The sequence below is a fragment of the Myxocyprinus asiaticus genome, chromosome 40 (genome assembly GCF_019703515.2).
Source record: "Myxocyprinus asiaticus isolate MX2 ecotype Aquarium Trade chromosome 40, UBuf_Myxa_2, whole genome shotgun sequence".
Classification (NCBI taxonomy): Eukaryota; Metazoa; Chordata; class Actinopteri; order Cypriniformes; family Catostomidae; genus Myxocyprinus; species Myxocyprinus asiaticus.
This window is the reverse complement of record NC_059383.1, coordinates 24,858,842-24,874,156: the sequence shown is the minus strand read 5'-3', so window position 1 is coordinate 24,874,156 and position 15,315 is coordinate 24,858,842. Positions and strand designations below refer to the sequence as shown.

Genomic DNA, 15,315 nt, shown 5'->3' with positions numbered 1-15,315 from the left:
ACAGGTGCTGCTGATCCAGTTCTACTCTGCAGTCATTGAGTCTGTCCTCTGCTATTCAATAACTGTCTGGTTTGGTTCAGCTACCAAGTCAGACATCAGAAGAATTCAAAGGATAGTCCAGACTTCTGAGCGGATTATTGATTCTCACCTTCCCACCCTCCAAGAACTGTAAACCTCCGGAGTGAGGAAGAAGGTTGGAAAATCACTTTGGACCCCATTCACCCAGCACACTACCTTTTATGACTGTTGCCTTCTGGCAGAGCACCAGAACATTCAGGCACAAGAACAGTTTCTTCCCTCAGGCCATTCACCTTATGAACAGTTAAACCGGCCCCCAATACTCTCCATTTTGGCAGTACAATCATGTGCATATTCAACTATTCATTCATATTCCATTTATATTTATTTGACATATCCTCCCTCTTCTGCACAATACATTAAATCACCTTGCACATAACTGTATATCTGTATATAACATATTTGAACAACATTGTTGCCCTACTGTAGTTTCCTCTATATATTTATCTGTTGTATCTTATTGCACTGTTTATGTATATATGTTTATATGTATATTTCAAATGTTTGTATGTATGTGTTGTATATGTACATTATTCTCTTTGCACTGGAAGCTTTTGTCACCATGACTAATTCCTTGTGTGTGTAAGCATACTTGGCAATAAAGCTCACTCTGATTCTGATTCTGATACAGTAAACATGGTCAATTAATGTATTTATTATTGATAATGAACATGAATAACTGATGATGAGTTGTTGAATACGCTGCAATGTATGAGCAGACACTGGCAGCTGCACTCACTTTTTTAGAAAATCTTGGTCAACCGCACAAGAACATTCCATATAAATGATTAAATGAATGAATGAATAACTTGCGCATGCGCTTTTATTATATTCTGTCTCACCATATTAGGATGTTTGTGGGCGTTCTTTAGGCATGTGCATGTTCACATGCACATGTTTTTAAGTTTAATAGTGATTTATAAAGTGGGATGCATTTAGGAACATTTCTTTGTGAGATAGTTAAACATAGCTAGTGGGATTCATTTAGGAACATTTCTTTGTGCGTACAGACGTTTTATAAATCGTTTGTAGGAACATTCATGAAATTGTCCTATGTTCACATTTTTACGAACATCTTTATAAATGAGGTCCCTGGGTTCTTGTCATGCATTGAAACTAGGAAGTAATACCGTTCACATAATCAATGACTAGTGAAATTCAGAGGTTCCATTTTCCCTCTAAGATTGCATTTTTACTCCACTGATGATTAAGTTTAGGGTTGGGGTTTGGAGGTAGAGTTAATAATGCATTGCACCTCTCTTACATCCTTTACAGCTTAAAACAGCTTGCTTGACCACTCACTTTTGGTGCCCATCTGTGGGCATTTTACCCAGAAACGAGCTCACATGTGGCGTTATGTTGAAAAGCACTTCCTGCTTTGGCCACTGGGGGCAGTGCTTTGATTTGTGTAATGCATAGAGGCCATAGTTAAAAACATCAGAAGCGCTGCAAGACAATAGTAATGGGGTGACATCACCTTTTGGAGCTCAAATTTGCAGACTTAAAGCATGTATGCCCTAATTATAAAAGGACCAATAACCAACCCCTCCTCCCAGCTCCCCCCCCCCTTTTTGTTATAAAAAGATTGTGCAAATAATTCAGTCAGGGGTTCTAGGAAGTCTCCTTCAGAGTCACAGTTGTACAGGAAGGACTTTCCAGAGCACCTCAGAATCTCTTACATTCCCAATTGTTCTGTCAGGTACAAACTGTTGCAATTCTGTTGGAGTGCTTTAGTTGTTTTCTCATCAAATTAATTTCTTGCTTTAAGCTCCTTTGATGTGCTGCATTTCAACTTGAAGGTTGATAGTTTGACTCTATGAATGTACGTATGTTTATACAAAAAGGAAAATAATATGAGAAAATGGGATATGAGTATTGATTATGATTGTATTTTTCCTAATATGCTTTTCATTTGTTTCTGGTCTGTATTAGTTGGAATGGACAACATCACCTCCTTCTTGTTCTCTCTCACAGCTCTAAACGACTCCAACAGGTCTGGCAGGATTACTGTATTTTCCTTTGCCCTCCCAGGCTATTTTCTGACTGTTTTTGTCAATTCAGTCTTGATTTTTATAATTGTTTTGGAGAAAGTTCTTCACCAGCCCATGTACATTTTTGTGTGCAATTTATGTATAAATGGATTATATGGGGCCACAGGATTTTATCCACCCTTTCTGTATTATTTACTTATTGAAACCAATGTAATCTCTCTGGGAGAATGTGCCATCCAAAGTTTTGCCATGTTTACCTATGCAATAGGTGAGTTTACTAATCTGAGTGTAATGGCATTTGATAGGTACTTAGCAATATGTAAACCTCTGTACTACCATACTGTTATGACATCTATCACTGTTTGGAGGCTGCTGACTTTTATTTGGATGTTTCCATGCTGTACTGCAATACTGATACTACTGATGGCACTCAGGTTTCCATTTTGCATGAACCAGATAGACAAATTGTACTGTGAAACCTGGGACTTGGAGAGACTGTCATGCAGAGTGGACATTGCTCAGTTTGTGATCAATGGAATTTTAACATGCTCTGTTAATGTTCTGGTGTGGTTTATATTTTTTTCTTACATAAAAATAATCATTGCTTGTAAGCACTCGGTTCAAAATCACAAGAAGTTCATGACTACATGCCTGCCACATTTGATAGCGTTTTTAAACTATGTGCTGTGGTCACTTTTTAATAGCTTGTATGCACGGTTTGGTGGTGGCAGTATGCCGCAGGCTTTTAAAAATTTCATTTCAGTTTCCTTTGTGGTTATTCCACCACTGGTCAATCCCATAATATATGGGATTGTACTAACTCCTATCAGGACTAAGGCAAAGTATATGTTCCAAAGATTAAGATCAAAACATAAAACATTTATAATAACTGACTGATTATTGTTTATTAAATAAATACACAGCAGATGTGGCAAGTGGGGGCTGCATGCTTCCTGATAATTTATGATTAACATACAAATAAATACTATGAGTTTGTGATGAATTATTATTGATATTATATAATACATCATATACTGTATAAACTGTATAGTATCAACACTATTGATATTAAATTGCTAAATAATTAGAAATTAAACAAATGCATACATATCAATACAATAAACAAAAAACTGCGGTGCAAATATCATTTTACACAGACATACAGTACTTGCTGTACACTCACATTAATATTTGCATTTTCACTGTTCCCTTGATGTTTGGGCATTGCTGCTCATTTTGTAAAATGAACACATTAAAGACAGAAACTTAATTAGAAATCACCATGTTCCTTTGATCCTTACCCAGAAAATACAGGCAATTAGCCAAATTGTGTGTGTGTGTGTGTGTGTGTGTGTGTTTTAGCAAGATTCTGAGCATATGTTAATGAAAGATGTTCTTTGTTTATAAAAGCAAAACATAAGGTAGATTTCTGTGGAAGAAAGTAATTGTCCATGTCTGGCACTGACTGTATGTAGTAATGCAAGTTCAAACTTTGTTTTCTTATCTACTGTGTATACTGTATATAAATGTTGTACATGCTAATTGTGGCCTAACAGAATATAGAACATATCATCAGGGCATAAAGATACCAATTTAAAAGCAAAATTATTAATCATAAATGTGTTACTTTACAAAGTTATCTTAGTTTACAAAGCATGGTCAATTTAAATCATCAGAGCATTACAACAAAGCTGTAGCCATTATTTAGAAGCTAGTGTGTGAAGCAATTGGTTGCTTCTGTGGTTGTGCTCAAACAAAGGCAACAGACAAAGGTCTATGAGACAAAAAAATTGCATTCATAGTATTGATGGTTGGCAATTCTCGGAAAACAAATTGGTATTTAAAAGAACCCCAGAGAACTTTCTTGCCAATTCTTTCTTGTCAAACCAGTTCTTGCCAATTACAAAAAGGCAAATTTTTGGTCCTAGTTTTAAAATTAACCTGCAATTTAACCTGCAAATTTGTGACCTTAAGGAGCTATTTTTACTTTTTTTTATTTTTTATTTTTTTTTTATTTTTTTTGGTCTAACCTTTTGTAATCAGGTTTATTCAGTGATAATAATAATATTTTTCAATTGAATTAAACCAGCAAATGTAGATGAAGCATATTTTTTTAGGTTAACATGTACCTAATCTAGGACCTAATCAGTGTACCTAATCTAATCCTTAAATTAGTTTCGTTGATGTACCGTGTAACCTATAATGCATTAAGGTTGTTTATGACATGATGCAATCAAAGTGAGGTGCTCCAAAAGCATCCATCTGATGCATGTGTACACTGATGCATCCTTAGAAAAGCCCTTATGATAAATCTATCTTGGATAGACTGATGTATTCAATTGCAAAATGGATTGCTGTGGCCTGGCCAATAATAGGTTAATGTTCAATAATGTGGAAATAAATAATATATTATTGCCATCCCTTCATGTTCACAGACTCTTAGTTTGACACTGTCATGGACTTTTATGTTGTAGATTGTCCCCACACTACAATTCCCAGCAGGCACCATCATCATGGTATTCACCTGTTTCTTAGCAGCATTCACCTGTCATCAGTAGCGGATCCTGGCAAAGGCGATATAGGCAGCCACCTAGGGCAGCAATGTTCTCTGGGGCAGCACGACAGGGTACCTAGCGTTGCAAGCCTTGTCTGTCCCAGAGCTAGCGTTGCAAGCCTCGTCTGTCCCAGAACCACGGGGGGGAGAGACACTCTGGTTCCAGTGGTCTCCAGCTCCCTTCAACGGAGACCACTTTCTCTCTAGCCTCTGTGGTCCTGGAGATCTCCTTCATCGAGCCTCCCATGGCTCCGCCGCTCGAGCCTACCATGGCTCCGCCTTCCGAGCCTCCCACAGCAGTGCTTACAGCCATCCGGGAGAGGAGGAGGAGAAGAAGTGCTCTTACTTCCCTATCACTGCCTGTGCTCATGACCACGGAGGTCATTCCCCTGTCACTGCCAGTGCCTATGGCCACGGAGGCCGTTCCCACATCACTGCCCGTGCCCAAGGCCACGAAGGCCGTTCTTCTGTCACTGCCCATGTTTACGACCACAGAAGTCGTTTCCCTGTCACCACCAGTGCCCACGGCCATGGAGGCCATTTCCCAGTCGCTACCAGTCCTCCTGACCACGATGACTCCGCCCTCGGAGTCTTCCACGACTCTGCCCTCTGAGCCTTCCACGACTCTGCCCTCTGAGTCTTCCATGACTCCGCCCTCTGAGTCTTCCACGACTCCACCCACTCTTCCAGAGATTCCCCCTCCAGCGGCTCGGTCCGCCTCTTCTGAAACTCTTCCTCCAGTGGTTCCGCCCGCTCCTTCTCCCAAGACTCCGTCCGCCTCTTCTGGTAATCCTCCTCCAATGTCTCCTGAGCCGCCTACTACTCCAACCCCTGTGGCTCCACCTCCAGAGACTCAATTCCCTGAGCCTGCTGTGGATCCATCCAATTTGTCTCCTGCAGCACTTTCTCCTGAGCCACCTACTGCTCCAAACCCTGTGGCTCTGCCTCCAGAGACTTAATTCCCTGAGCCTGCTGTGACTCCACCCACTCCACCTCCTGCAGCGCATTCTCCTGAGCTGCCTACTACTCCACCCCCTGCGGCTCCATCTCCAGAGTCTAAATTCCCTAAACCTCCTGTGCTCCACCTCTGGCTCCTCCTCCTGTGACTCAAACCTCTGCCCCTCCTGCGGCTCCGCCCACTCCACCTTCAGCTCCTCCTCCTTAGACTCAACTCCCTGAACTAACTGAGGCTCTGCCCTCTGGGTTTTCATCAGCAGCGGCTCTGCATCCTGTGGCTTCGCCCCCTGACCCCCTGCCAGTTCCATCCTGGTGTCCTGATCCTCAGCCAGTTGCCTTCCTGGAGCCATCTCCCAAACCACCGGACCCTGTACCCATCTGGACCCCTCTCCCTTCCTGGAGGTTCCTCCCTGGCCTCCTGATTGTACGCCAGCTCCGCCTTGGCCTTACAACTATCTGTCTTTGGGCTTCATTTTTATGTTAACTTTTTTCAGTGTACAGTTATCAGGGTTCCTTTAGAATCACAGAAGTATAAGTCAACTAATAGTATAAACTGCTAAGTTCAAGCTTGCATTCTATAATTATTCCTAAATAAAAGACTGTTGTATCATTAGTATGTTACATATCTGTCTGTATATAAAGTTGGCTCATGCAGTTGAAACAACACTGAAGGGTTTGACCCCTTGAAGCTCATAGAGTCTGACATTACTTTTGCGCTTCCAGGTTACCTTCTGAATGTTGTCCTTAATGCCATCTTAATCATGATTCTTGCTTTTGAGAAAGCCCTGCATGAACCTATGTATATTTTCTTGTGTAATCTGTGTTAAAGGGATAGTTCACCCAAAAATGAAAATGATCTAATAATTTTCTCACCCTCATGCCATCCTAGATGTGTTTCTTTCTTTTGCAAAACACAAACGAAGATTTTTAAAAGAAAATTTCAGCTCTGTTGGTCCTCACAAGTCACTTCCACTTTCACATTCAGCCACCTACTGGTTGGGGCTGGTCAAAGGTGGAGATTGATAGTAAAAAAGGACTTATATCTGTTTTTCACCCACACCTATCTTATTTCTTCAGAAGATATGGATTTAACCACTGGAGTCTTATAGATTACTTGTATGCCTCCTATATGTCATTTTTGGACCTTCTGAGTACTGGTCACCATTCACTTGTATTGTGAGGACCAACAGAGCTGAGATTTTCTTCTAAAAGTTTTAATTTGTGTTCTTCAGAAGAAAGAAAGTCATACACATCTGGGATAACATGAGGGTGAGCAAATGGTGAGATAATTTTAATTTTTGGGTGAAATATCCATTTAATGATTTGTGTGGAACCACAGGTTTTTATCCAAGGGCTTTGTCATATTTGTTCATGGAAACCAATTTGATTTCACTTGAAGAATGCATTGTGCAAAGTGTTGTCATCCTCATCTATGGAATTGGTGAATTCACAAATTGATGTGTCATGGCATTTGATAGGTACATAGTAATATGCCAACTTTTACATTATGATAGTATTATGTCACCTTTAACTGTACTATGGCTGATTAATTTTATTTGGGTATTTCCTTGTTGTACAAGACTAATGGCAATTTTATTGGCTTTTAAACACCCTATTTGCAGACATAGCGTAAATAAATTTTGTGTGAAAACCTGTCCTTGCAGAATCTTAGATATAACACCAATTCCGAAAAAGTTGGGACAGTATGCAAAATGCTAATAAAAACAAAAAGGAGTGATTTGTAAATTATATTCATCCTTTGCTATGTTGAAGGCACTACAACTAAACAGTATATGATGTGAATTTGATTGTTTTTTTTTTAAAATGTACAGATAACTGCAACACACTCCAAAAAAGTTGGGACAGTTGTTACCCCTGTGAAACATCACCATTTCTTCTAATAACACTTATTAACCATTTAGGCACTGAAGACACAAGTTTAAGTTTAAAAAGTGGAATTTTCCCCCATCCATCCATTACGCAGGTCTTCAGCTGCACAATTGTACGGGGTCTTCGTTGCTGTATTGTGCGCTTCATAATGCACCACACATTCTCAATTGGAGATGGTCAGGACTGAAGGCAGGCCAATCTAGCACCTGCACTATCTGCTTATTCGGCCAGAATGTGGTTTAAAGTTGTCCTGCCGAAAATTACGGGACCTTCCTGGAAAAGATGGTGCTGGATGGCAGTATATGCTGCTCCAAATTTTTACATATCTGTCTGCATTAATGGTGGCCTCACAAATAGGTGAGTTACCCATGCCACGGGCACTGACACATCCCTGGCCCATACAGACACTGGCATTTGGACCTGACGCTGATAACAGCTTGGATGGTCCTTTTCCTCTTTGGCCCGGAGAACACAACGGCTTTGTTTTTCATAAAATATTTAAAATGTGGACTCATCAGACCAAAAAACAAGGTTTCACTGTTCTACTTTCCATCTAAGATGAGACAGAGCCCAGAGAAGTCAGCAGAGCTTCTGGACAGTGTTGATGTAGGGCTTCTGCTTTGCATAGTAAAGTCTTAACTTGCATCTGTGGATGCAGTGGCGAATGGTGTTGACTAACACAGGTTTACTAAATTAATCCTAAACCCATGTTCATGATATCCATTACAGATGAATGATGTTTTTTAAGACAGTGAATATCTGAGGGATCAGAGATCATACGCATTCAGAAGTGGTTTTCGTCTTGCCCTTTCCGCACCAAGATTTGACCAGATTCTTTGAGTGAAATGCCCCAAATCCTTCCAATTTGTCTTTGGGGAACATTGTTCTCAAAGTGCTGGATTGTTTGCTGAAGCATCTGTTGGCAAATTGAAAAGTCTCAAATGATCCTTGCTCTTGAAGGACTAGGCTGTTTTTGGAGGCTCCTTATATACAATGACACAATTGCCTCACCAACATCTCCTGTTTCACATTGCCTTGTTATTTTAACTCGGCAAATTATTATTAGTCTTAAATTGCCCCTGTCTCAACTTTTTTGGAGCATGTTGCAATCATCTGATTTGAAATTACTGTACATTAAAAACAACAACAACAACAACAACAAAAACAATGAAATTCACAAGGTGAAACATCATATAATGTTTAGTTGTAGTGCTTTCAATATGGCAAAGGGTGAATATAATGTACAAATCACCCCTTTTTGATTTTATTAACATTTATCATACTTTCCCAACTTTTTCGGAATTGGGGTTGTACAAGCTAGACATTTTTAAGGTCTGTTCAATGGGTCGATGTTTGTCCTGCTAACTATTTTGGCTGGTTTTGTAATATTTCCTATTTGAAAATTATTCTAGCTTGCAGAAAATCAAAATTAAATCAAGACTAAATCAAAAGTTCTTTAGCACATATATGCCACACTAGATTTCCTTTCTGAACTACATAGCCTGTGCACCTTTTGATTCTCTCCATGCAGAATTTAGAGGAAAACCATTGCCTCACAGATTAAATCCTTTTTTTCCCCTGTTATTTTCCTGACTATCCCCCTTTTTGTAAATCCTATATATGGTATAAAATTAGGTCCTGTTGAGGCAAATATATTGTATGTTTTCCAAAGTATAAGAATGAATAGCTTGTCTCATAACTTGTAGAACATTGTGTAAGTGTTGTGTTCAATTACATGCATTCAAGGCACATGACGACATGATGTGCATGGGCTGTTTTGTGATTAGATTTTTTTTATTTTTTTTTACGTCAATATTTTGTCTAATTTAGAGCTACTGTGTTTTGTGTCCTGATGCATTAGCCAACTTTCTGCAAAATGTGCAAACAATGACACTATCAAAAGTGAAAATGAAAAGTTTTATTTTGAGAGGATTATTCTTTGCTGCATTAATGCAATGATTAGTTCACATTATGCATAATGATATAGGATAAACTTAAATATAGGAATATTTGAACTTTAAGCTGTGGTATCAGTGTTGGATTTAATAGGCCTGGGAGACAAATATGTATATCTATACTATAAGTGCATGCAATACGTCTGTTTGCAGTTGGGGGAGAATATGTTTGAAGGTTCGCATTTGACTCTGCAAATGATATGATCTTTATGGCTATTAAGGACAATGAAGACCAAAACATGCCTTTTTCTCATACAGAGCACCTTTTAGGGATTTTATGAACATACATGCTTGAGAAAGCTGATATAAATGTGAATATTTGGTGCCATCTTCTGATAACAAGTTATAACTGCTACTCTGCACATCTGTAAGATTCACACTGGCAAGCATAATTTTAAAGCTATATATCTAGCATTAACTTATTTTATTTGTTCTTCCTGTGTTGATATTTTAAGCAGTTAACAAAGCTCCAAACCCTGTGGCTCTGCCTCCAGAGACTTAATTCCCTGAGCCTGCTGTGACTCCGCCCACTCCACCTCCTACAGCGCATTCTCCTGAGCTGCCTACTACTCCACCCCCTGCGGCTCCATCTCCAGAGTCTAAATTCCCTAAACCTCCTGTGCTCCACCTCTGGCTCCTCCTCCTGTGACTCAAACCTCTGCCCCTCCTGCGGCTCCGCCCACTCCACCTATACAAAGATATAGATACCCTTCCAGTATATCAAAGTGTTCCAACTAATGTCCCATTGTCAGAGATTTTTATATTAAAACAAGATGATGCTCTGAAATATACTTCAAAATCAATATGTGGATAGATCTTAAATATGCACTACACACAATGTAACATGCATTTTACTGCAGCATTCTATAAAGAAGGATGAGATAAATTCCTACAGAAATAAGAACTGCTAGAATCAGCTAATGTTGGACTGCATCTGCCAAACGGGATGTTACTTAGTACTGACTGAACTGCTCAAACGGTTCACAATGTGAATGTGACTGATAGAGTGTCCAAACATTCAAATTTCACAAACAACATTTACTGCATTTTTAATTGTTTAAATAAGTAATCGTAACAAATTGTAATTGGGTTTTAAAGGTTTCAGAAATAAGTTTACTATAATGTTCAGGGCAGTTAGCTTTTATTAACATTTACACATTTGGCAGATGTTTTTACCCAAAATAGCTAATAGCTAAGTTTACACTTTATTATATTGTGTTTCCTGAGTATCAAACCCATGACCTTGTGTTGTTAGTGTGTTGTTGTGTGCTAAACCCATAGGAACATAGTTTGCCTGTGAAGAACATAATTTGACACATTCCCTGAACCATCATTTATTTTCATACCTAAAAAAACAAACCAAAGCATAGGAAAAAAAAAAAAACTTTTATAATTATTATTAATTGGAAATAAGTATGTGTTAATATATGTTAATTGCATTTTTTTTTATACCAAATCAAGAGAAGGAGAAACATATTACTCAGTGAGCAATGGCTGTCAGTTTTCTGCATAATGACTTTTGTGAACAACACAGATTTTTAGTTTAGGTTCCGCCCTGTTTCATTGTTTAAGATTAAATATATTTAGCCACAATGATCATAATGACTCATTACATCCATACTTAGACCATGTTAATGAGCAATTAAATGACTGTCCTGTTAAAGTATATCCTAGTTACAATAAGCTATATAGGTAGTTCTAAATTGTATTCTTAGAAATGCATGATCCTGCATGGAATGGAATCCAAAAAGCCATCTTTCAGTGAGAATTCTAAAGATTTTTAAGATAACAAAAAAGTACAGCCGTCAGGACAAGCATGTGTCTCAGATCAGGTGATGATTTTCTTTCATATGTTGATAATTTGCTGTAGCCTAAATCTCGTGATGGTACTCTGTTATGAATGACTCTTGCATTTTAGGTATTTTCTGATTACACCAAATGGGATTAAGAACAGTATGTCCATTCATTCAGCTACATAATTAAATTTTTTACTTACAGTCTTATTAGAGTAACTTTAATTGAGTCACTCCTCCTTCTATAGTGACTTGGAAAATAAGACCCAGCCTGACCAGAATACTGTGCCAAAGTATCAGGAGTATCACCATCCGAAGAAACCAATATGAAACCTCAGATTGTACTTGCCTTGGTTCTTCTGGTCATTTTAGGATTGCACTGTAAGTTTTGTGTGTTTGCATTTGATGATAGATTTCCTTTTATAATATGCATGTGCTTGTGTAAACCTGAAACCTTTCTTTGTATCACATCCATGGGACAAAAATGCAAAAATAGACAGTTTTATTGTGATGTTAGTGGAAGTGACAGTAATATTCTGGAATTTCATTGGACAGAAGAACATTTTCTGCATACATCAGCTTGTATATTCTGCTCCAACCACTTTAGGCTTATTTTGCTAGATTGCTTTCATCTGTCAGTGTTGGTCTGTATGAAGTCAAAATATTTGTTTTTGGTTTTAGGCAAAGAGGCTGAGGCTATATCATTTCCCTGGAGCTGTGCAAGCCTCAGTGGAGTTTGCCGACAAGGAGTGTGCCTTCCATCAGAGCTTTACTTTGGACCCTTAGGATGCGGCAAGGGATTTCTGTAAGTTCCGATATACATTTAGGCCTAAGAATTATAACATAGCAATAGTCTGTCATGTCCATTATATATACTGAGTAACTTATTTAAATACATTAATATTTTTGTATGGTTCTTTGCAGATGCTGTGTATCACATTTTCTTTGAGAAGTAAAAACATATGAGGCAGCACCAACCGAGTCCACCATGTGAATCCAATCTGTTCTGTCATAATTCAGTTTTTTTTTTTTTTTTTTTTTTTTTTTTAACTCAACCCGTGCTTAAATGTTTGATTTAAGTTATGTGCATGGAGATATGTGTCAGAGATGCCTTTGTGAAATCTGCATAGATATTCTGCAAGGTTAATCTATTTTTAAATACTTGTATGTGTTTATAACACTGTTTGTCATCTAATACAGTAGCATCAGTTGTGTGTACAAGGATTTTGATTAGACCATCATGGTTAAGGAACAATACTGTTCATGACTTACAGAAGATATGTCTACAGACATGATAATAAATACATATTGTCTGTACATTTAATTGCACTAATGGAGCAATAAAACTAACTGACCATTGTTTACCTCTCTGTCAATTTGTAAAACCAAGCCTTTAAAACCTAATTCTTGAAGATATTTTAAGAAAACTTCATGTGTTTGTGATATAGGATCACCTGAAAGCTTGTATGAAAAAAAAAAAAAAGAAAAAAAAAGACATTCAAGCCTGCTGGGGAAAATAATAATAATAATATATTTTTTTTATAATAATAATAATAGTATATATATATATATATACAGGTGCTGGTCATATAATTAGAATATCATCAAAAAGTTGATTTATTTCACTAATTCCATTCAAAAAGTGAAACTTGTATATTATATTCATTCATTACACACAGACTGATATATTTCAAATGTTTATTTCTTTTAATTTTGATGATTATAACTGACAACTAAGGAAAATCCCAAATTCAGTATCTCAGAAAATTAGAATATTGTGAAAAGGTTCAACATTGAAGACACCTGGTGCCACACTCTAATCAGCTAATTAACTCAAAACACCTGCAAAGGCCTTTAAATAGTCTCTCAGTCTAGTTCTGTATGCTACACAATCATGGGGAAGATTGCTGACTTGACAGTTGTCCAAAAGACGACCATTGACACGTTGCACAAGGAGGGCAAGACACAAAAGGTCATTGCAAAAGAGGCTGGCTGTTCACAGAGCTCTGTGTCCAAGCACATTAATAGAGAGGCGAAGGGAAGGAAAAGATGTGGTAGAAAAAAGTGTACAAGCAATAGGGATAACTGCACCCTGCAGAGGATTGTGAAACAAAACCCATTCAAAAATGTGGGGGAGAACCACTACGCACAGACGTATGCAAGACATGGGTTTCAGCTGTCGCATTCCTTGTGTCAAGCCACTCTTGAACAACAGACAGCGTCTGAAGCGTCTCGCCTGGGCTAAAGACAAAAAGGACTGGACTGCTGCTGAGTGGTCCAAAGTTATGTTCTCTGATGAAAGTAAATTTTGCATTTCCTTTGGAAATCAGGGTCCCAGAGTCTGGAGGAAGAGAGGAGAGGCACACAATCCACGTTGCTTGAGGTCCAGTGTAAAGTTTCCACAGTCAGTGATGGTTTGGGGTGCCATGTCATCTGCTGGTGTTGGTCCACTGTGTTTTCTGAGGTCCAAGGTCAACGCAGCCGTATACCAGGAAGTTTTAGAGCACTTCATGCTTCCTGCTGCTGACCAACTTTATGGAGATGCAGATTTCATTTTCCAACAGGACTTGGCACCTGCACACAGTGCCAAAGCAACCAGTATCTGGTTTAAGGACCATGGTATCCCTGTTCTTAATTGGCCAGCAAACTCGCCTGACCTTAACCCCATAGAAAATCTATGGGGTATTGTGAAGAGGAAGATGCGATATGCCAGACCCAACAATGCAGAAGAGCTGAAGGCCACTATCAGAGCAACCTGGGCTCTCATAACACCTGAGCAGTGCCACAGACTGATCGACTCCATGCCACGCCGCATTGCTGCAGTAATTCAGGCAAAAGGAGCCCCAACTAAGTATTGAGTGCTGTACATGCTCATACTTTTCATGTTCATACTTTTCAGTTGGCCAAGATTTCTAAAAATCCTTTCTTTGTATTGGTCTTAAGTAATATTCTAATTTTCTGAGATACTGAATTTGGGATTTTCCTTAGTTGTCAGTTATAATCATCAAAATTAAAAGAAATAAACATTTGAAATATATCAGTCTGTGTGTAATGAATGAATGTAATATACAAGTTTCACTTTTTGAATGGAATTAGTGAAATAAATCAACTTTTTGATGATATTCTAATTATATGACCAGCACCTGTATGTATATATACATACACTGGTGGCCAAAAGTTTGAAATAATGTAGAGATTTTGCTCTTATAGAAAGAAATTGGTACTTTTATTCACCAAAGTGGCATTCAACTGATCACAATACATAGTCAGGACATTAATAACATGAAAAATTACTATTACAATTTGAAAATAATGTTCAGAACTTCTTAAACTACTTGAAAGAGTTCTCATCAAAAAATCCTCCACGTGCAGCAATGACAGCTTTGCAGATCCTTGGCATTCTAGCTGTCAGTTTGTCCAGATACTCAGGTGACATTTCACCCCACGCTTCCTGTAGCACTTGCCATAGATGTGGCTGTCTTGTCGGTCACTTCTCGTTTACCATAACACCAGAGATTTAAGATCCATAACACTCTTTTCCAATTATCTGTTGTCCAGTCTGTGTTTCTTTGCAATTCTTCCCATAAGGCCTGCACCCCTGAGTCTTCTCTTTACTGTCGTACATGAAACTGGTGTTGAGTAGGTAGAATTCAATGAAGCTGTCAGCTGAGGACATGTGAGGCATCTATTTCTCAAACTAGAGACTCTGATGTACTTATCCTCTTGTTTAGTTGTACATCTGGCCTTCCACATCTCTTTCTGTCCTTGTTAGAGCCAGTTGTCCTTTGACTTTGAAGACTGTAGTGTACACCTTTGTATGAAATCTTCATATTTTTTAATATTTTTGGCAATTTCAAGCATTGTATAGCCTTCATTCCTCAAAACAATGATTGACTGATGAGTATCTAGAGAAAGCGGTTTCTTTTTTTGCCATTTTTGACCTAATATTGACCTTAAGACATGCCAGTCTATTGCATACTGTGGCAACTCAAAAACAAACACAAAGACAATGTTAAGCTTCATTTAATGAACCAAATAGCTTTTTTTTTAATTTTTTTTTTTTTTATGTGATTTTCTAGTACCAAATTAGCAATTTA

At 38.2% G+C, this 15,315-nt stretch overlaps 2 protein-coding genes across 2 annotated transcripts; both read left to right on the top strand.

Moving 5' to 3' along the window:
* Positions 1 to 2,015: 2,015 nt before the first annotated feature.
* Positions 2,016 to 2,918, top strand: or61a1 (odorant receptor, family 61, subfamily A, member 1; the record flags this gene model as incomplete). Its single annotated transcript, XM_051680525.1, has 1 exon — positions 2,016 to 2,918. A coding segment is annotated over exon 1 (903 nt), but the record flags the coding sequence as incomplete, so codon positions are not given.
* An 8,552-nt stretch (positions 2,919 to 11,470) lies between these two features.
* Positions 11,471 to 12,578, top strand: defbl1 (defensin, beta-like 1). The gene is made up of 3 exons (XM_051680526.1): positions 11,471 to 11,599; positions 11,900 to 12,023; positions 12,143 to 12,578. The coding sequence occupies exons 1-3, from the start codon at positions 11,545 to 11,547 to the stop codon at positions 12,165 to 12,167; spliced, it is 204 nt and encodes a 67-aa protein (XP_051536486.1). The 5' UTR covers positions 11,471 to 11,544; the 3' UTR covers positions 12,168 to 12,578.
* Positions 12,579 to 15,315: the final 2,737 nt, after the last annotated feature.

What these genes read in the sequence shown, in the direction of transcription:
- defbl1 (XM_051680526.1), top strand. Translation starts at nt 11,545, where the DNA reads ATGAAACCTCAGATTGTACTTGCCTTGGTTCTTCTGGTCATTTTAGGA. An exon ending in GGTCATTTTAGGATTGCACT is followed by an intron (nt 11,600 to 11,899) that starts GTAAGTTTTGTG and finishes TTTTGGTTTTAG; the next exon opens with GCAAAGAGGCTGAGGCTATA. An exon ending in GGATGCGGCAAGGGATTTCT is followed by an intron (nt 12,024 to 12,142) that starts GTAAGTTCCGAT and finishes GGTTCTTTGCAG; the next exon opens with ATGCTGTGTATCACATTTTC.